General features: G+C 43.4%; 1 protein-coding gene across 2 annotated transcripts in view; it reads left to right on the forward strand.

The window, feature by feature from the left end:
* Hecw1 (HECT, C2 and WW domain containing E3 ubiquitin protein ligase 1) overlaps positions 1-15382 on the forward strand; it is a 290938-nt gene extending 275556 nt beyond the window's left edge. For both annotated transcript variants that reach the window (XM_045136063.1, XM_045136062.1), the window contains 4 exons: positions 167-313; positions 1981-2095; positions 4492-4690; positions 11473-15382. In XM_045136063.1, coding sequence (XP_044991998.1) covers positions 167-313; positions 1981-2095; positions 4492-4690; positions 11473-11584 — 573 coding nt within the window. In that variant the 3' untranslated portion in view covers positions 11585-15382. The remainder of the gene's footprint in view (positions 1-166; positions 314-1980; positions 2096-4491; positions 4691-11472) is intronic.
* The last annotated feature ends 7445 nt before the right edge of the window (positions 15383-22827 follow it).

Raw genomic sequence — 22827 nt, forward strand, 5'->3', positions numbered from 1 at the left:
CTATAAAAATACCGAGGCCTCTCTCCTGACTTCCAGGAAAAGAAGAGAGCTAAGAAGTAACAGTGCTGAGCCTGCGTGGTGAGGCCTTCCTGTGTGGCCACCGTGAACTTGCCACTTTTAGATATAAGCAGACTGATAAGCATTGTTCTTCATGTTTCCCTACAAGGTGACGGAAAGAGAGCTAAAGTCTGGAGGTGCCAACACCCAAGTGACAGAGAAGAACAAGAAGGAGTACATCGAGCGGATGGTCAGGTGGCGGGTAGAGCGTGGCGTGGTGCAGCAGACCGAGGCGCTGGTGCGGGGCTTCTATGAGGTGAGGCCCTGGGCGCCAGAGGAAGGCAGGCCACGGTCACGAGCACCTTGTGGGGGGCCTCGGCTTCTCCTATCAGTCAGGGAAAATAGAAAGGAAGAGGTCAAAGAGATGGCTCTCCTCCCCAGGGTGCAAAGAGGTCCTAGCTGGTGTAGATGACTGAAGGGCCAGACTTCTCTGAGAAAAACAAGTCTTGTAGGTATTAAAAAAGATCCTCAGAGGGCTGGAGAGATGGCTTAGCGGTTAAGCGCTTGTCTGTAAAGCCTAAGGATCCCGGTTCGAGGCTCGATTCCCCAGGACCCACGTTAGCCAGATGCACAAGGGGGTGCACGCGTCTGGAGTTTGTTTGCAGTGGCTGGAGGCCCTGGCGCGCCCATTCTCTCTCTCTATCTCTGCCTCTTTCTCTCTCTGTCTGTCTCTAAAATAAATAAAATAGCAACAAAAAAAAAATTTTTTTAATAAAAAAAAAAAGGTCCTCAGAAAGTTGGCATTGGCATGGCCCCAGAGTGAGAAGTTTGGTAATACCCGGTGGCTCTTTTCCACATATGTGGAAGTGGTGTTTCCTTTGGTTCACTGAAACAGGAAAAGGTGAAGCAAAGACATCTGGGAGTGATATCTTCTCTAGCAGGAATTCAATTGTGTGAGCACATAATCATGCCAAGCATTGAATTTGAGAAGACAGAGATGGATGCTTGACTTCCTTTGCACAGAAATATTGCTCTCACACTTCTCCAGCATAGAAATGAGCGACTGTAGGTGTTTTCTCATGTCTTGGGAGAACTGAGAAGTGCATTGGCCACCGTCTACCAGTCACCAGTTCACCCACAGCCGGCACCACCAAAGACATCCAGTACAGCCTGGCACATTGAGCAAAAATGCAAAATGAAAGCGTAGAGCTCTAATAAGCCTCAAAATCTTTAAGACAATAAATAGAAGAAACCAAGAAGGAAGGTGAGAAAAAATGGAAAATAGAGAAATGAGTCATAATTTTGTTGAAAGGATAGGGACAGTTTAAGCGAAATGGCAGTGGCAACAGCTATTAGGTCACTTAAATTGCTTTGGACTTTTGCCTTTAAATTGAAATGTTCCCTGATAACTTAAATGTAATTTCATAAAGTTGAATCAAGTGCTTGTAATATTATTCTCAGAGGGAATGTCTAAAGTGGTAAAAAAAAAAAAAAAAAAAAAAAGCACATGAATTTTCTGTTCCTAGCCTGTGAAAGGTTATCTTCTAAAATGCTTCATCTGTTTGTGTTGCTACAACAAAAAGCATTCACTGGGGACCTTACCGGCAGCAGAAATCTATTTCTCACAATCTCAGAAGCTGAGAAGGCCAAAATCAAGGCACTAACAGACTCAGCGTGTGATGAGGGCCCAGTGCTGATTTACAGGTGGCAGCTTCTTGCCAGGTCCCCACCTTGTGTTAGTGCCCCACGGTCTAACCACCTCCCAAAGGCTCCACATCCTACCTCCATCACTTTGGAGGTAAAGATCTCAACACCAGTGGATTGTGGGAACACAAACATTCTGCATCACAATGACTTTGAATTTTAAAATGACTGCAAATTGTAAACGATCTTCATCCCCTCCATCTCACCCGCATCATTGGTAGTCGTGGATACCGCTGGCCTATGTGGGGGCCTGTGCACTGAAGTCAGCCTGTCTTTCAGGTTGTAGACTCAAGGCTCGTGTCAGTGTTTGACGCTCGGGAGCTGGAGCTGGTAATTGCTGGCACTGCTGAAATCGATCTAAATGACTGGAGAAACAACACTGAGTACCGAGGAGGTAAGCTAGCAACTCTGTGAACAGCATCGCGGTCTCAAATAGAATTCATCTCCTTTTAAAAAAAAAAAGTCTGCAGGGATGCATAGATTGCTTAACAGTTAAGGGACTTGCCTGCGAAGCCTAAAAACTCATGTTCGAATCTCCAGGTCCCACATAGCCAGATGCACAGTGACACAAGCATGCGATGTCCTACATGCACCACAAGGGGACGCATGCATCTGGACTTTGTTCACAGGGGCTGAAGGCCCTAGCACACCCATTCTTTCTCTCTCTCTTTCTCATTCCAAATTTAAAGAAAAAGAAGTCTGCAAACGTAAAATTTACACAGCATATAATTGACCACCCTTGAATGAATAAATCAATAGTACATTCAGAATTTTGAACAACCATAACCTCTAGCTAGTTCTAAAATATTTTCATCAACCCAAAAGGAAAACTTGTATCCAGTAAGGAGTTTTTTGCTGCCTCCTGTTCTCCTCTCTCACCAACACCTGGCAAGAATCAATTTTGGTTCTGCTTCTGTGGATTTACCCATTTTGAAAATATTGTACAAACAGAATCATACAAAAGACGGTTTATTGGGTCTGTCTTCTTTGACTTAGCAAACGTCTTTGAGATTCATCTATGTCATAGCATCTTTTTAGTACTTCATTCCTTCCTGTGGCGGGAGAATGGTCCACCATATCCAATCCACTGCTGTTCCTTGCAGGGCCAGGGATTGAACACAAGACCTTGTACTTGCTAGGCAAAGGCTATGCCACTGAGCTACTCTGATCCTAATTCGCCACTCTTATAAAACTTCCAAAAATTGGGGCTGGAGAGATGGCTTAGTGGTTAAGGCATTTGCCTGCGAAGCCAAAGGACTCAAGTTCAATTCCCCAGGACCCATATAAGCCAGATGCACAAGGAGCACATGCATCTGGAGTTCATATGCAGTGGCTAGAGACGCTGGCATGTCTGTTCTTTCTCTGTCTCCCTTCTCTCTATCTCTCTCTTTTTGCAAATAAATATTTTTTTAAAAAAAAAACTCCAAAAAATCGGCCTTACTTCCATATAAGGCAGCCGATTGCACCAGTTCCAAGCTCAACTTCCTTTCTGGAAACTAATCCCTGGCCTTGCTATGGAAAGGTTCGGGAGAGCGCTCTGTCCGTAGGCTGGCTCTGGGGGGCCTTTGGGCTGTCAGGGAGGGTCCCATGGAACTTTAACCCTCTGTACCATAGTCCAGGTTTCCTGCCATGTGGGTCTTGTCTAACTATGGTCTCTCTCAACCTAGTTTTTAACCCATCAGTTGTCAAGCTAGTCTTTCTAAAACATTGGTTTTACCAGATAAGGAAACTTTCTTAACCAAGAAACTGCTTATAACTCATAGAAGTGTTTTTTAATGGTTTTTAAGGCAAACCTATGACCGTTCCTCATATAATGGCTTATACAGCAATCTCAATCAATTTAACAGACAGAGAGAAACCAAGTGGGTGCCAACTTAGCCTCCAACACCTGCCCCCAGTTTACTCAGCCACAAGACTCTCCTAGGCTGACCTGATAGGAAAACGCTGGCCTGAGATAGGTCAGAGGGTTTCTGCTCAACGATTAGGGTTCGTGAAGGCCTAGCAGCTTTCCTCCCCGGCCCCATCGTCTGTCCCGCTGTGCCAGATGACTTCCTATTGCCTCGTGTTTCCTTCATTCTTATTGTTCTCTATTTCCTCGGCCAGAAGTGCCCTTCATTTCCCTTCATTAACGCGAACACTGTACATGCCGCAGCTTCTCATTGTCTACCACATCGAGCTCCCCTATCTGTGAGAGCATCTGGCAGTGTTGGGGGAGTCGCGCATCTTAATCCTGGCCCCCACGCCTCAGAGCAGCTCCGATCAGGCGCGCCTCGGAGAAAAGCTGGGCGGAGTGTGTAGGGTTTCCTCTGGGGGCCACGACAGCTTCAGGAGTTTTACCTCGATCCTTTCTCAAGCTCTGGAGAACCACCTGTGTTAGGTGACAAGACCCAGTCATCAGAACAAAGAAGACATGGTTTTAAAAACCCATCTCCATAGATGACCTGTCTCTGCCGAGCCTCTCTCTATTCCTGGCCTCTGTTGGTATGAGGCAGGAACAGGTCAGAGTTTGGCCCAGTTGTTAAAATAGAAAGCACTCATGTCTGGGGACACCTCCTGAACGTAATAAGGTCATTTTGTGAAAAAGCTATTTCCTCAACCGCTTTTTTTTTTTAGAAATTGGCCTACTTAACATTAATTGCTTTAGATATGCCTATCTAAAAGCTGTCATTAGCAAAGTCACAGATCCAGAACTGCTCCCCAGTTAACCTCCCCGATGTCTGATTCATTCTCTCCCATCTGTTCCTTCCTCCTTTCTCTACGTCCTCTCGCTCTCTCCTTGGTTCCGATCAGGTTATCATGATGGCCACCTTGTGATCCGCTGGTTCTGGGCTGCGGTGGAGCGTTTCAATAACGAGCAGAGGCTGAGATTGCTCCAGTTTGTCACGGGAACATCAAGTGTTCCCTACGAAGGCTTCGCAGCCCTCCGAGGAAGCAATGGGCTTCGGCGGTTCTGCATCGAGAAGTGGGGGAAGATCACATCTCTCCCCAGGTACAGAGCTCCTCCTAAACTTAAGGAAACTCCCTGCCCTAAAACAAAACAAAAGCATACTGTGCCATTTGGGTGATTATTTTCTGAGATGGAATTCATGTCACCCAAATATTTGAGTCATTAAACGTGTAGGTAGATGGGGTGTCTCTGTGACTGTATTCTTAGTGAGGTTTCAATGAAGGTACTTCAGCTGCAATGTCTTAATCTACACATCATCATGGAAAGTTGCCCAATCTATATGAAACACAACTTAATTTTAAAAGGAATTATCAAATGTAAAGGATACATGGACATTACTGTAAAGGTGCAGAAAGCCCCACATAATCTGTTGACCACATAGCATACGTCTATAGAATATCACTTGCTACTTCATAGGGCAGTTACAGATTCACGTATGTGTCATTGTATCCTGCTTAGCTTCTACCTATTTATTTTAAATATTTTATTTATTGGGGAGGGAGAGATAGATGCACCAGGGCCTCTTGCCATGTCTGGCTTTACGTTGGTACTGGGGAATCAAAGCAGGGTCAACAGGCTTCGCAAGCCAGCAGCCTTAACCACTGCAATCCTTCTGCTACATTTTAAGACATGTGAAGAAAAGACAGTGTATATCCCTGTGTGTCTACAGTGACTTCTTTATAGTTACCTATCGAAAACTCATGAGATAAATGCACAAAAGGAAGCCCTGGGACTTGGGGACAGTTGTAGAAAACATATACACACACACACAGTGAGTTTCAGTGCCATTGCTTCCTGATCCTGTTTATACCACTCTGGATAGCATATTCCTGGTGAGTAAAACAACAGGCAATAAGAGATACTTCTGGTTGGTACTATAGTGATACATATTGCTTTGACAAAACAAAACATAGATCCCTATTATGTCATCTTTTAATTTTTTTCTTATCCCCCCCACAAGCCGTTTTGGCGTGGTTCCTATGCCGCCATCTTACCGGAAATCCTGATATGTTTTTATGAAAGATTTACATTTAATTCATCTCCATTTCTGCCTGACCTCCTGTGTTAGTCAGCTTTCCATTACTGTGGAAAACACCTGGAAATAATAATTTCAAAATAAGGAAAGGCCTTTTGGACTGATAACTTTGGAGGCAGTCAATAAACGGCCCAGTGGCTCTGGATCTGAGTAAGCAGGGTGCACTGGGGAGGCATGGTGGAAATATACGCAAGAGAAGTCCTTTTCACTTCCTGATTCTGTGTATGTGTGTGAAAGGGGATGGAATTGAGGCTCCATATTCCCCTTGAGGGCATGTCCCTGAATGGCCTCACTGCCTCTCATTCTCCCAGTGAACTGACTGCCTCTCATTAGGTTCCACATCTTACAGGTTGTTTTTGTGATTTTGTTTTGTTTTGTTTGTTTGGTTTGGTTTTTCAAGGGGGGGGGGGTCTCACTCTAGCCCAGGCTGACCTGGAATTCACTAGGGTGGCCTTGAACTCATGGTGATCCTCCTACCTCTGCCTCCCGAGGGCTGGGATTAAAGGCAGGGTTATCTTGCAGGTTTTATTGCTCCTAAATAACATACATTGGAAATCAAGTCTTCAACACATGAGCTTTGGGAGAAAATCCTCACATCCAACTTTAACACCACCAAAGCACTGTTGCTAAGCCCCTGCAGCGGACAATAGTGCTAACCTAATTTTCACAGATTTCTTGGTTTCCTGATGTTGGTGAGTTCTGTTAAAAGAAAACCCTGAAGTAGTTCTCAGGCCTGCCTTCAGTTATTCAGATCATAAGGACACCTTCAGCTGAAAGGAATCTTTTATATTAAGTCTGGTGAGAAAAATAAGACTAAAAAGACAGAATTAGTACTAATATACTTTCATGATCGATTTCCAAAATAAAGTTATTTGGAAATATTCAGTTTTTATTTCAGAGAAATGTAGTGTGGGTCATTACTTGATAATAACCTACCCTTGTAAATCTGCACCTACAGTGGGGTTGAGATACAACTTAACATCCCACAAGAGATTACATCCTAGATACAAGGTAACAGGCAACAGTATCTTACAACCTAGATACAAGATAAATTCCCACAGGACATAATAGCCTAGATACAAGATAACTTCCACAAGAGCTTACAGCGTAGATACAAGATAACTTCCCACAGGATCTTACACCCTAGACACAAGATAACTTCCACAGGAGCTTACAGCCTAGACACAAGATAACTTCCACAGGAGCTTACAGCCTAGACACAAGATAACTTCCACAGGAGCTTACAGCCTAGACACAAGATAACTTCCACAGGAGTTTACAGCCTAGACACAAGATAACTTCCACAGGAGTTTACAGCCTAGACACAAAATAACTTCCACAGGAGTTTACAGCCTAGACACAAGAGAACTTCCACAGGAGTTTACAGCCTAGATACAAAATAACTGCCACAGGAGTTTACAGCCTAGATACAAAATAACTTCCACAGGAGTTTACAGCCTAGACACAAGATAACTTCCACAGGAGCTTACAGCCTAGACACAAGAGAACTTCCCACAGGAGCTTACAGCCTAGACACAAGAGAACTTCCCACAGGAGCTTACAGCCTAGGGCAGCACAGGCTATCAGTAAGTAATTACAATATAAGAGAGAATTCAAGGAACTCAGGGCATGAAAGATGTACTGTGAGAAGGTGAATGAGAGGCTGAAGTCTAACTGAGCTGAGCGGGGAAATCCAGGCTGAGTGTGCAGCATGATCACGTCCTAGAATCACAAACCTCCAGCCTGTGTTCAGGAAAAATTGCCAAGTCTGAAAGCTGATACAATGTCATGAGAATGCTCCAAGGGATGAGTTCTCAAGCAATGATGATCCTGAGCTTCTGCTTTGTTCTTAAGGAACCCGGGTTGCTCTTGTTAATCTGGATGCAGATTGTGTAGTACGTTTGCTTCTGTAATACTCAACACATGCATTAATACTGATAGCCCACACAAAACATGCCTTAAGAAAGACATTGGACTTCTGAACAGATTCTTCACATCTGGGTCAAGGCATCCCTAAAAAGCCAAATATAATGCAAGCCTTGGAGAGGGAAAAGAAGAGACTTTGTCCTAGGACAGGAGGATGCCAAGAAGTATATGCCTCTGAGAAGACAGTGGAAATGACCCAGGATTTCTGAACTCAAGACTATAAAGTGGGTCAGTCACCTCCGTGCATAGAAAAGGACTGATGAAGGGACACTTGGGACTTGTGGAGACAGAAAACCTTCCTTGCTTTGAACAGGACTCAAGAGGAGACAGAGGAAAAGTCTGAAGGGAAGGAAAGAGAAGGGGAGAGGAGGGAAGGGAAGTGGAGGTCGGAACAGATGTGATACAGTGCAGTATGGAAATGTCAAAGGGGAGAGGAAAGTCTTGAGAGTTCACACTTAGAGTGGGGACTTAGATCAAAGCCTTGAGTCATGGGAAGATGAATCAACTGGCCTGAAAGTTACAAACAAAATTGTAATGTGAATATAATTTGCTGAAGATATAAACTCATACTGGGCCCAGAGTGGAGTTGGAGGCCTGGATCAATTAATAGTTAGTTTTTTTCTATAGCACTAGGTCTCAAAGGGCTAGTGGCAAAAGTGATTTTACACATGTGGTAATGTCTGGAGACACTTGTGGGTATGTTAATGTCTTACAGTCAATATGGGAGGCTTACAGCCTCCAAAAGAAGGATTTTATCAAGTTCAAGGTGTCAGTAGGGCTGAGATGACAAGCCCCACTCTCTGATTTCCAGTAAAGCCAGTAGAGAACGGAGGAGGCTTGAGAACACCACTGGGAAGCAGGGGAGAGGAAATGGAAACTGAGAAGGAGCTAAGGGGAGAGAAATGTTCACAGGGAAAAGAGGCCCAGTGCTTCCATGGAGTGTGGGCAGGCCAGAGGAAGCACATGCCTCTGTTTGTTCAGAGCCCATCCAGCAGGAGGACCAGACCCACTGGAGTGAGTGTGGCTGCTGCAGATGACTGTCACCAAAGGAAGGTGTAGGCCACATTCGTGGCCTCACACCTCGCTCGGTCTCTTCTGTTTATTTTTGAGCCACCTTAATGTGGTTCATAGAGAGAAGGAGCAAGTCTTCCTTTAGCACCATGTTGGGTCACATTTCAATTAATAACTTGGAAAATGCAGATGATTCAGAGCAATCAGATGTATAGATGATACAAGTTTCAAGAATAGACAGTGAACTGACTGGCAACATCCAAATCCATAACTATCCCTAAGTTCTCAAGCCTGAGGTTGATATCAGCAGGGTGGAATTTTATATGACATGACTGCAGAGAGCCTCAAGGGGTTTCCAAGCATCATTTAGGAGGCACAGGTGATTCACTTCTCAATAGCATGTGAAAAAAGCCAAGGTCTTTAGCCACCACAATGGCATAGCTCTGAGAGTCATTACCACAATCACTGTTGCTTTACCAAGAGAGTCTTAGGTTGGAATGATGAGTCACGGGTTATGAGAGGCATTAACCACAATCACTGTTGCTTTACCAAGAGAGTCTTAGGTTGGAATGATGAGTCACGGGTTATGAGAGGCACTTATGTGTGCTCACAGCACGCATTGTAAACTGCATGGACAATGGAGGAAACTGAGACTAGGGAAGATTAGTGACGTTCTCGAGCTGTCAAGCAGCTTCGCTAGGGGTCAGAATATGGCTCTTCCGAGCCTTTGGTTACCCGCCAGCCCCCCTGGCCCACAGCTGCCTGACTGCACTTGGTCCTGAGCACAGGCCGGGCCAGGACCAGCTCTGTAGAGGGATGCCTGCAGGATGGGGCGAAGCAGGAATGTAATTGTAATTTCAGAATAAACTCACTTGTTCTGGGTTGCAAGCTAGAATTTATCTAGGGGTGTTAACAAAACCTGTGGGTAAGTGCGATAGACAAGGCCAGCAAACAGTCCATACGGCTTGGACTCACTGCTACTGGATAGTGCTTTCTGACTTCGGCCTTCCCCAAAATTATCTTGGACAGAATTCATTTGATTCCAACTCATTTGTAAATATGAGATGTTCCTCTGTAATACTTTCACTCAAAAGAGCCAGACATGACCAGGGGGAAAAAATCCAGATGTCAGTCAGCTCTACCTCACTTCTGACTGCCTTACTGAGCTAGCAAAGTGCACTGGGAATTTTAGGTCTCAAGTAACTGAATCAGCCAGAAACATCAAAAAAAATCACTGCTATTGTCCTACATTCACTGTATGTGATTTCACCTTATACAAGTATGCTAGAAATAGATAAAATATTTTAGCTATTTTCTTTTGAAGTTAACCAGATCTTTTTGAATTTTAACAATCACAACACTTTGCTGATCTCTCGTTTATTTTTATGTATTTTTTTTTTACATAGGGTTTTAGCCTTGCCCACACTGACCTGAAACTCACTGTGTAGCCCCCAAGCTGGCTTCAGACTCACTGGGATCCTCCTATCTCTACCTCCCAAGTGTTGGAACTGAATGTGTTTGCCACCGTGCCCAGGTGGTACTCTAATAATCTCTATCTATTTTTGAGTTTCTCCCCAGTTAATTCCTTAGGGCTTAAGGCCAGATACTCGATTGTTCTGTGTAGGCCCCTGGAGCTTGTGAAGGAGGCAGACAAACAGGAGAGGTGAGTGAAGGAGAGGTCTGTAGACAAGAAGGGAACTGTTAGCAAGAGCAGTGAGAGATGCTGGGTAGACAAGACACCAGCATCCTCCTTAGATGATCTCTGAGCAGAAGGCCCCGCGTCCTTCTCCCCACCCCTCCTTCCTTACACCTCACACCATCTTCCCCATCCTCAGAGCCCCAGCATTTCATGCAGTGTTCCAGACCTGATTTATGTCATTCAAAACAAAGGAGAGTTTGATATCGCTAATACATATGCTTGCCTTGTGATTTTATTATTTTATTTGAGTGTCCTTTTATATGTTAGTTGGTGTCTAAAAACAATTTCAACACACCAGTAATCCCATCTTAAAGGCATAAAATAAACTTGCAGCTGCACCCATATAGCTCTCTCCCTGCTTGGTCTTAGGACAAGCATCAAAGGTTTTCGTAGAAACCAGCACTTCCTGGTAGAACACAGCTACTCAGTGGTGGTTTGAGGGTCCACAGGAGGAAGCTGTGTGGCTGTGCCTCTGGGACTCACTGTTGAAGATCATGAGTGAGCAGCGTGGCAGGGAAGCCGTTACTGGTCTAGGGCGGACCCTGCAAGCTCGGGCCTGATGAAACCTAGGCTGAGAACGAAAAAACCTAGAGCAATGGTGTGTAGGTGCCCCGGGCTTGGACAGAAGGTTGTCTTCCAAGCTCAGCATTTCTTTGGAAACCCAGCACTTTAGCTTCAGGTGATAGGTGTATTCTTGAACAGAGGAAATGTCTCCAAGGCACACGCAACTTGAAGAATGAGATCTCATAATCCCAAAGCATGAACTCCTCCAAGGAGTTACTCCTTTCCAAGGCTCAGAAATTAGAGCGAGGACAGGTTTGGGACTGTGATCCTTTGGCACTAACAATATCTCGGCCTCCATCACAGATGACATTTACATTTCAAGTCATGGCATGGCACAGAGTCAAACTCTGGTGTTCTGGGACAGTTCCCGTGGGGTGTGTTTTGCTGATAAATGCCACCTACCCATCTCTAGTCCTTCAATTCCCTCAACTGGTCATAGCTAGGTGGCGTAGGTTGGCATTGGCAGTGTTCTGTGGTCATTCTAAACTGTGGTTGGGCTCACCGTTGATTCCATTTTGCAGTCACCGGGATGTCCAGAGCCAGCTCTGTCCGTGGAGCGCTCTCATCAGTCTCTTCTTTCCTGTGCAGGGCGCACACGTGCTTCAACCGGCTGGATCTGCCTCCGTATCCTTCATACTCCATGCTGTATGAGAAGCTGCTGACAGCGGTGGAAGAAACCAGCACCTTCGGACTTGAGTGAGGAAACTGAACCTTGTCTGTCATGGATCTGGCCAGTGACATCACCTTTTCTGGGATGACCCCTTTCCTTTTCCCTTAATCAAGTCTCCTTTGATTTTGGCATCCCATGATTTTTATTTCAAACCAAATCAGGATGAACAAAAGCTGTGCATGAAGACCTGCCTTCTACAATCTCACCGTCAGGCTTATCTCCTCTGTTTCCTATGAACTGCTAGCCTGTATGCAATATTACAAAACAGCTGTCTCAAGGCCTGTGTATATCTCCACATACCTCCATTACTGACAATGAAATATGAATGCAAGTTATGCTACACTGACCAAACGGTAATAAATGTTTACTTCAATTTCCATCATGTAAGGGAAGAATTGAGCTGTAAGCATTTCAAGCTTTTATATGCCCATATACTCTGAGCAAAACCACCATGTTTTTTATAATTTCTACCAACCAAATCCAGACCTAAGAGCTGATCAACTCTTTGTTTTCCTTCTTCTGTCACCCCAAGCATTCTTTTTATTCACAGGACAGTAGTGGCAAAACTAAAAACTTGCTACATTCACCTCTTGATCTGTCCCATAAGCCTGAACTGGCCTAGACATATGGTGCAAATATGACCCTTCCAACAACCACAAGAGCAAGAACAGCCTGTCCCGCTGCTGTGAAGCGGCGCATCCCAGTGTTGGTGGGGCCTGTGGACTCCAGGGGGGTTCAGAGAAGTCTAGGGAAGGCGAACCCCGAGTGAACAGCTGACACTGGTGAAGCACAAACCCGGGCACACGTCCAAGGTGGAGCTTAACCCGCAGGGCCTAATGGACGAGACGCGGTCCTCCTGGTGTTGTATACAATGCGTTAAGTAAACAGGAGAAAAGACAGACTACATCATTTTTTCCAGTACATGAGTTCTTTAGTGTTTTGTTTGGTCTAGCTACAGTTCATGCCTGTGTGTGCACACACACCCCAACACACACACACACATACACACACACACACACACACACACACATACACACACAAAATGTACAGATAATCTCATGATTTTTGTTGGAGCCAGGTTTACTTGTCAGGAAAAGCTTTTGTTTTTAACTGTAATAATGACCTTTTGTACTTCTCTCCAATCTCTCTCTCTCTCTCTCTCTCTCTCTCTCTCTCTGTAATCATGGTGTTTAAGTACAAGCCCTTCGTGTCTGATTGTCCACAGGAACCACGTAAATCAGAAGCTGCAGTGAGCGATGGTGCTGGCTAGGGACCAAGGGCAATATGCATTTCTGCATCGTCTATAGCAATCCTCCACAGGCACATGAGTGTCAAAAAACCTAGATTATTTTAGCATTCAGTAAAATGATATCTCGGAAACGATGTTTTTAGAAAAATACCGGCAGGCTCTAAAGACAGCCTGACTTCTTGATTATATTTGAGATAACTGCAACCATTTGCTATTTTTGTAACTGTGTTATATATGTTGTCTGAAATATGTCATAAGTGAAAGTGTTTTTTTCTTACCTGGGAAAAGAAGAGCTAAAACAGATCCAACTATATAAATGTCCTTTTGTTGTTTTAAATATATTGAAACAAAGGAGAACTATCAGAAAGTAAGACAAAGATTCTAAAACACAGGAGAACTGTGAGAAAGCAAGGCAAAGTTAACTTAAGATGAAGTCATGCCTTGTGGCTCAGTATAGCAGTCTGTGTCTGGCCAGTTTGTGTTCTCTGAATCTCAAATAAAACATTTTACCAGTAGGAATAATTTACAATGCCCTGCGCCTCTTGCTGCTATGTATATGTTGTCAAACAGGAGGTACATGTCATAGAAACTTAACTCTGCATTGCTGTCCAAGAAGAATTTTTACTAAGCTAGGATACAGTATGGGTTGTATGATGTACATCTCAAGGGATAGGTAAAATTTTATATACATTTCAGTATCTGAAGAGTACTAAGTTCTAACAGAGCTGTCATTTGTGAATTTAGAACAGAAGGACTATGAAAAGTCACTCTCGCCATATCCTTACTCTGACTCTGAGCAGCATCTTTAGAACTGCTGTTGTACATATATAATGAATACCCACTAATTCAAGTCTTTAACCTTATCTTAGCACTTGTTTGTCAGGCATTCAAAAGAACTTTGCTCAAAAGATAAAGATTGCTCCTGGAAAGCTTTATAATTTACATAAATATGACTGTCTTTTAATTAGATTAATTACTATTTATTATACCCATATATAGGAAGAATACATTATCATAGAAATTATATATGAATAACTCATTTGGGCATAAATTGTTTTTCATTTAATTGCTAATTACCAGCCACCTCCACACTGATGCCATGGCTCTACATGTATCCACTAATCATAACAGCAATAACATTTCATAAAAATACAAAATGCCACAAAGAGATACAATGTCAAAGTCACCTGAGAGAGTGGAAAGCTTGCTTACAGAGCTCCAGCATTCCACTTCAGCCTCGTGTGGAGAAGGAAATCAAAGAGAAGAGGCTCTCAGAAACCTGTCATGGAATGACCCTTTTTACCTCATAGGTGAAGCTGATTTTAATACTACATATAACTTCAATATATACATGTGTGTACATACATGTAGAACTATGTATATGTATGTATTTATACATAGTGAAGTGGCTATAGAAATCATTTCTTCCATTAATATTTAAAAGGTGGAGTTGTGAACCACAGAAAAGTCACATAATTCAGTGGATAAGACAGATGTATTTGTTACCAACAATTTTTTAAATTTATATTTTCCATGAAGGCAGTTGCAAAATTAACCACTTATAAGGCATAACTTCATTAAGACAATGTATTTTAGAGTTAATTTTAATAAGAACATAATACACTTATAAGGCAACAAGAATAATAAAAGAAAGTGTATGTTACAATTTTGAAGTGCTTTAAAAGTGCTATAAGGGTTATAATAATTTTGTGGGTGCCACAGACTTTTTTAATATAATACAAAGACAACAACCCCAAAAATAGAAATTGAGTCTGCAGAGATAGTAGTATTCTATAACTCTCAAGGCTCTTGTGACAACATACCGATATGAAACAGAGGGTGTGATAGTTTTTAATGCTGATCCTGTTACAGCACAAAACTTGCTGAAGTTAAATGAGAAATTTAAAAGATAAATTTTTTGGCAGACTTTATGCATGCAAGATTTAAATCTTTTTTTTTTTTAACCCATGCCCCTGTGTCCTTTCCCAGTAGGAATATTTCTGTGACAAGCAATGACCTGAGGTTTCCGGGAAATCTCAATCACATGTGTGCATGTGTCAAGCCATATGTGTTCAAAAAATTTCTCAGTTGCCACAAATGTTTTCCCAGTCAAGATGAAACACTTTCAAATGACAGTAATCTAAACTTTACATGACAAATGTGGTGCTTTATTAACATGATCATCATCATTATTATGTGTTTCAGTGTTCATTATTAAAATTTTTGCAATACTATAATCATAAAAATTTGAGATGAATATTCCATCAACCACAAAGTCCAAAAGAGAAAGTATTATCTTCGTGTCAGTGACATGTAGTCCCTTTGTTCTTGTAGAGAAAAGGTGCCTAGAGGTAGTGTATAAATATTGTTCCATTAGCCTCTTCCTGCAGCTTCCAATTTACCTGAGGAAATGTCCGTAACAATTTTGTTAAAAAGTCTTTGTTCTAATAAATAGCAGAAGTCCACATTACTGGGCGTATTTTGCTTACATCAACAAAAGAAATGTCACGTGATACTCAGGCTTTCTCTTCCATCCTCCACCTTCAAGGAATGTCAATAAACTCACTTTGGTATGGCAATGTGTATGTTCCTTATTGCAAAGGGAAATCTAGAGTAATGCACAAAAACACAATGACAGTTGCTCTGCTCTCGAAGGATGTGAGCAATAAGTAAGATAACACAGAAGGCTGGCAGTTGTCATGGCAAACAATCCTCAGAAGAAAATCATTTACCAAAAAAGCATCAAGAAGTTCTTAGGACCAGTTCCTTGTGCATGTCTGTTAGAACTCTACACGAACTACAAGACCTTCATTTTGTGTCTTTTATGTAGACCCAGGACATCACTGGTTTTCAGGAAAACTTACCTGTTAAGATATATCTATGAAAACATCAGGCCATGACCTAACACCCAGAGGAGAAAGGTTACCTCTGAGCACATATCATAAAAAAAAGATGGTATCACCTTTTTTCCAAGCTTCCAAAAGGCCAACCATAAGGCTCTCACTATGTGTTCAGAGCTTACTCTTTGAGACTGTTATGGTGTGACTGTAATGTCCCCCATAGGTTCATGTGTTTGAATTTGTGAGCCCCAGCCTGGGGCACTGTTAGAGAAGCCTGTGGAACTATTAGAAAATAATGCCTCGCTTAAGAAACTGGGTGCTCGGGGGCAGGCCTTGTTTGTGACGGTAACCCACTTCCTCTCCATCCAGCCTACTGATGCAATCAGCCCATATCCTGTCCCTGCCACCATGCCTTCCCTCTGATGAAACTTCCTCTCCAAGCTGTAAACTGAAACCAAACCCTGTTCTGCCCTAAGTTCCTTCTTGTCAATGAGAAACGAGAAATTCGGTATCTAGAAGAGGGGCCAGTGCTGCCGTACATCTGACCATGTAGGTCGTAATCTTTTAGAACTGGTTTGTAGGAGGAATGTGGAAGAGTTTGGAACTATGACCTAGAGAAGCTCTACAAGGCTGTATGCAGAGCTTAATGGGCCATTCTGCTTTCCATCTGGAAGACCAGAATGCCAAGAGAAACACAAACATCAGAGGCTAGGCTCGTGAGGTTTCAGATGAGAATAAGGGGTGTGTTGGGAACTTGGCTACAGGCAGTCCATGTGATATTCTGGCAAAGAATCTGGCTGGAATCTGCACATTCCCTGAGAACTTGGGTGAGACCGAATTTAAAAATAATGGATTAATGCATTTGGCAGAGAAATTTCATGGCAAAATAGCATTGAGTCTGTGACATAGATTCTCTTAGGTTCGCTGATTTGAAGCTTTAGTGAAAGAGAGCTAAATATAGAACAGAAAGATAGGAAAAATGTAATGTTTGGCAAGGAAATAAATGTGAGCAAGTTTACAATTCTGACCTCTACAACTCACAGAATGGCTGTAACTGTGAAAGAGACCCCTACTGCTATGTACTGGAATAGGAAAGATGCCCTGAGGACAAGACCCAAGCCATCAAAGGTCCGTAGCCTGTGAGGCTGAAAATTCTTAACAAAATTAGAAATCCTGAAGGTAGAATGCTGATGGAATTCCCTGCTCCCCACAACCAACATAAGCGGCCACTACCACTGCGGTCCATGAGAACAAGGATTTATCCTGAGCTGACAAATCTTAGCAGCCCTGTTCATGTGATGCTGGTTTTACAAGCATGAAGAATGAATGAAACATGGAGAGCGTCCCGGGATCTTGTCCCGTGGCTTGAGAGAGTTACTGAGGCTATGCAATGTGAAACAAGGTCAAATCCCCTGCAGGCTCTCTAAGAAGCCATAGCACGGGCTGATGCCATGAACCCAAGTGCAATGGGAACCACAGGATGTTGGAGATTGCAGCTCCACGGGACAGACGGCCACCTGGAAAGCTGCTCAGAGTGGATGCAGCCCTGAGTGAGGCTGTGCCACAGACACACAGAGCTGGAGGCACAGAGCTTCCCAAGCTTCTGGGGACCCAGAAAATTGCCTCACAAGTCCCACGTGCTGGACATGAAGCTGAAGGGTCTGGTGTTTACTTGGATTTTGGATTAGCTTTGGTCAAATCTTTCCTTGCCATGTTACTATTCCTCCCTTTTAGAAAATGAATTTTTACTTTAGGCCATTATGCTTTAGAGGAATGTAATTTATTTTCTGGTTTATAGGGGTTCACAGGGTAGACATTTTCTTAAGGCTCAGGAGAGTGATTAGACTTTTACACAGTTCCAGGGCAGGAAAAGACTATAGAGACCTTTGAAGTTGGACTGAATATGTTTAGCATCATGAGATGAACATGTGCTGACACGAGCCAGAGGCATAATGCTGTGGACTGAATGTGAAATGTCCCCTATAGACTGCCGTGTTTGAACCCTTCATCCCCCGCTGGTGGCACTGTTTGGGAAGGCTGTGAAACAGTTGAAAGCTGGAGCCCAGCCTCACTTCCAGTTCACCTCTCTCCTGCTGGCCTACCAAGGTAACAAGCCCAAGAGTAAGATTACGTATGCTGTCTTCTGAGTCATCCTCCAGCTACCTTTGAAATTAGCTTTCAGATTAGATCACTGGCAAGCTGGGAGTGGTGGCACACACCTTTAGTCCCAGCATCAGGAAGCTGAGGTAGAAGGATCGCCATGAGATTGGGGCCAGCAAGAGGCTACAGAGTGAGTTCCAGGTCAGCCCTGGCTACAGTGAAACCCTGCCTCGAAAAGACAAAACTATAATAACACTACTACTAATAATAAATGCTATAGTAATAATGATAAATACAATTAAATCTTTGCAAGTAGGGCATGGATTTCCTTTGGCATTGCCCTCAAGAGATTGTACCCTTGGCCAAGGGGAGCCACTGGGGCAGAAGGCCTGACAGGAAGAAACATCCCAGACTTTAGATGCCAACACTTAGGGATAAAAGAAGCAGGGAGAATGCAAAGTCCGCGGGTACTGGACCAGGCAGCCTCTCAGCGTCCAGACTGCAGCATGGCCGGTCATATCCAAATGCTTCCTAAAGTCAACTTTTCATCCTGCTAAGTCTCTGGATGGAGATTTTCCTGGGAGTTAAACCCAAAGGGAAAAACTCAGAAAAAATATCGAAGAAAACCATGGGTCCTTAGGAAATAATAAAGCATTGGCTAGAGGATATGCTGACAAAAACAAGGACCAGGATTGAAGAAGATTGTACACATGACTTCCCAGAATGTTGAGAAGCAATGTGAAATCAAGATCAGGCAGATTCACCAGGAGACCCACCATCCACTGTGGACGGCTGCCTTGATCTTATATGGTGAGTCTTGTGATGGGCATGGAATTGTTAGGCTCCATTGTTCTTGTGAAGACTTACAATCTGGGCAAATTACTCTTATTTAACATAGGCCATTGCTAAAACCTGATCTTTATTTTTCCAGAAAACCATGTTCTGATTATTGAAAATGACATTGTAAACGCTGTAATTAGTTGAATTTTATACTGCTTTCCTGACCAAGAAATAAATTTGCTTACTGAGGCTTCTAGTCCTAAAATTAGATGGAAAAGCAATGGAAGGATGAAATCAGATCACTGGGCCCCTGTGGGTGTCTTACACTGGCCTTTTATATTGCTTGGTGCAGGTTGCAGAACATACCTCTGATGAATGTGACTGTATTCAAAAACCTGTGAAAAAAATCATGTAAAAATGTTAACATTTATTTTTATTCTGAATGTGAACAAGAAAGAATGTAAACTTGAAATGCTGTTTTTGGTTTCAAAGAGGAAATGCATAAGCAAACACTCGTGACTACATGTATGGAGAATCTGTGTGAAAATTCATCCACCAGCATTCCTCGACAAAACATGAAAGGCTTTGGCCACAGTAACTCCCAGTGTGCCCAGCTTTAAACTCTTTGGATGGGATTGTACCAATCGAGAACCAATTAATAAAATTCACAAACATTTGCTACAAGAAATCACAAGACAATGAATGGTTTGAACGAGGTTATTAGCACATGAAACTGATGATTATAAGACAGGCATGGGAGCTGTCAGTCAGGCAGAAGAGAAATGTAGAGGTTGTGGACCCGGCACCAGGAACTTCATAAGAAGTGTGTGCAATGCCTTTCCTGTTGCCTTGGCTTATGCTCATTTCCTCAAGCGGCTGACAAGCGGAAAGACAGTGTGATAAAGAAGTTGACATATGTCATCCATGGGAAGCAGAATGCCTTAACATGTAGATATCAACATATAAAACAAGGAGAAAGTGGGTTTTTTGACAGACTGACCATTTGGTGAATGTGTATCTGTAATTAATGATGGAGTCATAAAACCAATCCACTCAGGGAATACAGGTGCTGGAGAAAGGGGCAGACATCTCTTATGTGAGCTTTGGGTAACTGAAGGGCCTTAACAAATTTACATGGGAGCTGAATCCTTTTGAAGCTTTATAGTGTTAAATAAAATGAGTCTGAAAGGAGAGGAAAACATGTCTTCAACACAAGATACCACCGAGGGACTGGTGAGATGACTCAGTGATTAAAGGAATCCAAGTTCATTTCCCCAACACCCAGATGCAAAGCATTTTGCACATACGTTTGTAATCCCAATGCACCGATGGCAGTGAGAATCCGAAGCTCACAGGCCAGCTAGACTGTGTGCATGCAGCTGCTGTCTCAAGCAGGTGGCAGGAGAGGACAAAGCCCCAGAGGTCGTCCTCAGGTCTTCAAGCATGCACTGTGGCAGGCATGCACCCAGCACGCATCATAAACACCCACAACCACAAACACAAACATACATAATTAAAAACAGTATCATTGAGCCAGGCATGGTGGTGCACACCTTTAATCCCAGCACTTGGGAGGCAGATGTAGGGGGTCACTGTGAGTTTGAGGCCACCCTGAGATTACATAGTGAATTTCAGGTCAGCCTGGGCTAGAGCGAAACCCTATCTCGAAAAACCAAATTTAAAAAAAAAAAAAAAAAAAACCTACCATTGAGAGTATGAAGGAAAGGTAAGCTCTAGAATATATTTGCCACAAAGGGCACATGTCCAGGATTTATTATTCCCACATAACTGAGGAAGAACAAGGCACGCCTATGGGTAGTCGCGAGATTGGAAGGAGGGGACAGGTTTGCAGGCAGTGTTTTGAACAATCCAGTATGAAGCTCTGGGTTTGATCCCAGAACCACAAAGAAAAAAAAAAAAGAGCTAAATACTTTTATCAATTCCCAGACAATGCTTTAAAACATTTTAATTCCATCTACTTTTTCCTACTCTTGTGTTATTGTGCATATTTTAATTCTCTTTATATTTAAACCCCACAAAACATTTTTATTATTTTATACAGTTCGTATTTATCTATATCTAGCCATTAACCCTGTGCATTTTTCTCCATTCCTTTAGACATCTTCATGATTCTATTTAGGATTATTTTTCATCTGCTTAGATAGCTTCTTTTGGAAAGCTGGGTGTGGTGGCACCTGCCTTTAATCCCAGCACTCAGAAGGCAGAGGTAGGAGGATTGCCACGAGTTCAAGGCCAGCCTGAGACTACATAGAGAATTCCAGGTCAGCCTGGGCTAGAGTAAGATGCTGCCCTGAAAACCCAAACTTTAAAAAAAAAAAAAAAAAAGCATCTTTTGGAATTTTCTGTAATGTGCTTTAGCTGAAGATCTAGTGTTTGTTTCTTATACAAATATATGTATTTTGTTGTCAATTTTGTAGACTGTTTTTTCTGGATATAAGATCCAGCCTGAAAGCTAATTTCTCAAGAACTTGGAATGTATTCAGAGGTATTTTGGCTTCCGTTGCCTCTTCGAGAACTAATGCCAACATTTTCTCCTTCTTAATGATTAAGAGAAGTCTTTAGGCATGTCCTTCTCATGACTAAGCATTGGCATTAAATACAAAACATTCACAGCTGGTGCATGGTTGTGGCGATTCAGTGTTCCTCTGAGGGAGATTCTCCATCCCTTTCCAGGGTTATCTTAGGTGCTTGTGAAGTCTTAGCTCTTGGGATGTAACCCTGAAAAATCCAGGGACAAGCATGTTTTCTTTAATGGGCCCTGCAGGGGCTGGATTCAGGTGTGCCTCATAAACTTAGGTGTTTGGAACGCTAGGTCCCCAGCTGGTGGCGATTTGACAATTGAAGCCTTCTGGAGGCAGTGTATTGTTTGGGGCAGGCTTATGGGCGTTATAGCCAACTTCCCCTTGGCAGCGTTTGCACACTCTCCTGCTGCTGCTGTCCCTCTGATGTTGGCCAGGAGGTGATGTCCACCCTCTGCTCATGCCATCGTCTTCCCCTGCCATCACGGAGCTTTCTCTCCGGTCTGTAAGCCAAAATAAACCCTTTCTTCCACAAGCTGCTCTTGGTTGGGTTTTTTTACGCCAGCAATGCGAACCTGACTGCAACAGCCCCCAGCTCTAACTGTTTGACGCCTCATGATGTGGCTGAAAGCTCGCCTTGCCTTCTTACTGTTTCAGCTGTTGTTTGACAATCACCAACTATTCCACAGAAATAAAATGTGCCTTCCAAAGTCATCCTTCTTTCCAGGATGCCAGTAAAACCAGTATCTGCTGGGGGAGGGGGGGCTAATTGATACCTTGAAACAGAGCCTATTTATTTTAACTTTGTCAACTTTTCTAATGTTTCTCTGTGAAAGCACCGACCACAAATAAACTAGCTTATCAACACCACAAGCAAAACTCTCCCGGAACGATTTGAACAAAGCGAAAACATCATCTGATGTGGAGGTTTATAAATCACTCTCATTTCCTTGTAAATGCACTCTGTAGGAATAAAGAGGAAGAGGCAAGGATGAAGGTGGCCCAGGTAGTAAACTACCACGTGATCCAGACAAGCAGCGATGAGGAAGTGGAAGAAAATAACTGGCATAAGTATAGTCCCAGCACTGGAGAGGTGGAGGCAAGAGTATCATCAATTCTAGACCAGCTTGGGTAAGTGAGACCCTGTATCACCAAAATTCCTGCCTCAAGAAAAAAATCCAACCTAGGGAAGGGGGCAAAAAAAAAAAAAAAAAAAGGAGAAAAGAAAGAAAGAAAAAACCCAACACTACCTATATCAGACCGTCATAATAGGAGGAGATGGAAGATGATGGCATCAAAATAAGAGACTAATTGAGAGGGGGATGGGATATGATGGAGAGTGGAGTTGCAAAGGGGAGAGTGAGAAGGGAAGGAATTATCATGGCTTATTGTCTATAATTATGGAAGTTGTCAATAAAAATTTAAAAAAAAACAACCAAAACAAAAGGAGAGAGAGAAAGAGGAAAAGGAAGAGAATGGAGTCGAGCACCGCAAAAGCATCTGCAGCGGAATGGGAGAGAAAGTGGATCACTGAGCCTCTGCATGCAGCTTTGCCACTGACGCAGTTGGTCCTCCGCGTCGACGAGCGGCGCTGTGCGCGGCGGCCCCGCCCTACCCGCGGGCTGCACCTGCTCGTGCGGGGCAGCAGGGGGCGCGCGGGAGGCGGCGGGTCGGCGACTCGAGCCCGGTGCCGTCTGACCGCCGCGGAGCAGCCGCCCGCCCGGTGCTTCCTCGGTGGCTGCTGGGCCCCGACCGGCGAGCGCC

The sequence above is a fragment of the Jaculus jaculus genome, chromosome 16 (assembly GCF_020740685.1).
Source record: "Jaculus jaculus isolate mJacJac1 chromosome 16, mJacJac1.mat.Y.cur, whole genome shotgun sequence".
NCBI classification, from domain to species: Eukaryota; Metazoa; Chordata; class Mammalia; order Rodentia; family Dipodidae; genus Jaculus; species Jaculus jaculus.